The 629-nt window shown below is 45.6% G+C and overlaps 1 protein-coding gene across 1 annotated transcript in view; it reads right to left on the bottom strand.

The window, feature by feature from the left end:
* LOC108786574 (epithelial chloride channel protein-like) overlaps nucleotides 1-629 on the bottom strand; it is a gene marked incomplete at its 5' end in the record, with an annotated part of 33075 nt that overhangs the window by 25791 nt on the left and 6655 nt on the right. The window contains one exon of the mRNA XM_018555895.1: nucleotides 88-238. Within this exon, the coding sequence (XP_018411397.1) occupies nucleotides 88-238 (151 nt within the window). The remainder of the gene's footprint in view (nucleotides 1-87; nucleotides 239-629) is intronic.

The raw sequence follows: 629 nt of genomic DNA, 5'->3' as shown, positions 1-629 counted from the left end.
GGTTAATAATACATTTGTCTGGGGTTTAGCTTTAATAAACATAATCGAAGTTGTACAAAAGTTGTACATAAAAACAATAGGATTCACCTCTTGATCCATAACCAGAGAGAAGACTGTTATTGAGTAGAAAGTTGGGTGTAAGGTGAATATATTTTCCAGGTTCTCCACAGAGTCCATACTGTAAAGTATAAGGGTCATCTCCATATTTCAGATGGGGGGAAGCAACAATAATATCCGCCTGGCAAATTCAAAAAGATACATAATCTATATATAATTTTGTGAAGGATTAAAATACAAATAATCTATTTTATGCTGGCACTCTAATGGCAAAATGAAGAAAGAATGGTTTTGAAAAATGCACAAACACTACTATGGGGTCTATTCACAAAGCTGCCGAAGGATCTGGCCGTAGCTTCGGCCGATCCTTCGGCTGGCTTCGGCCCCAGGACCCCTTCGGTTCAGGAGAACCGAGGGGGTGCTGTACGGGCTATTCACAATAGCCCGTACAGCTCCCGATCACGGCCGAGCAGCTCAGTCGAGCGCTGAGCCGTGCTGAAAGCCGAAGCCGGCCGACAGCCTGCTTCTGACAGCTGGGCGGAGCCAGCCGTGATCTTACGGCTGGCTCCGGC

This window comes from Nanorana parkeri, unplaced genomic scaffold, assembly GCF_000935625.1.
Source record: "Nanorana parkeri isolate BGI_ZX_2015 unplaced genomic scaffold, ASM93562v1 scaffold217, whole genome shotgun sequence".
Classification (NCBI taxonomy): Eukaryota; Metazoa; Chordata; class Amphibia; order Anura; family Dicroglossidae; genus Nanorana; species Nanorana parkeri.
Note: the sequence above shows the minus strand (reverse complement) of the source record. Positions and strands in the feature narration are given on the sequence as shown.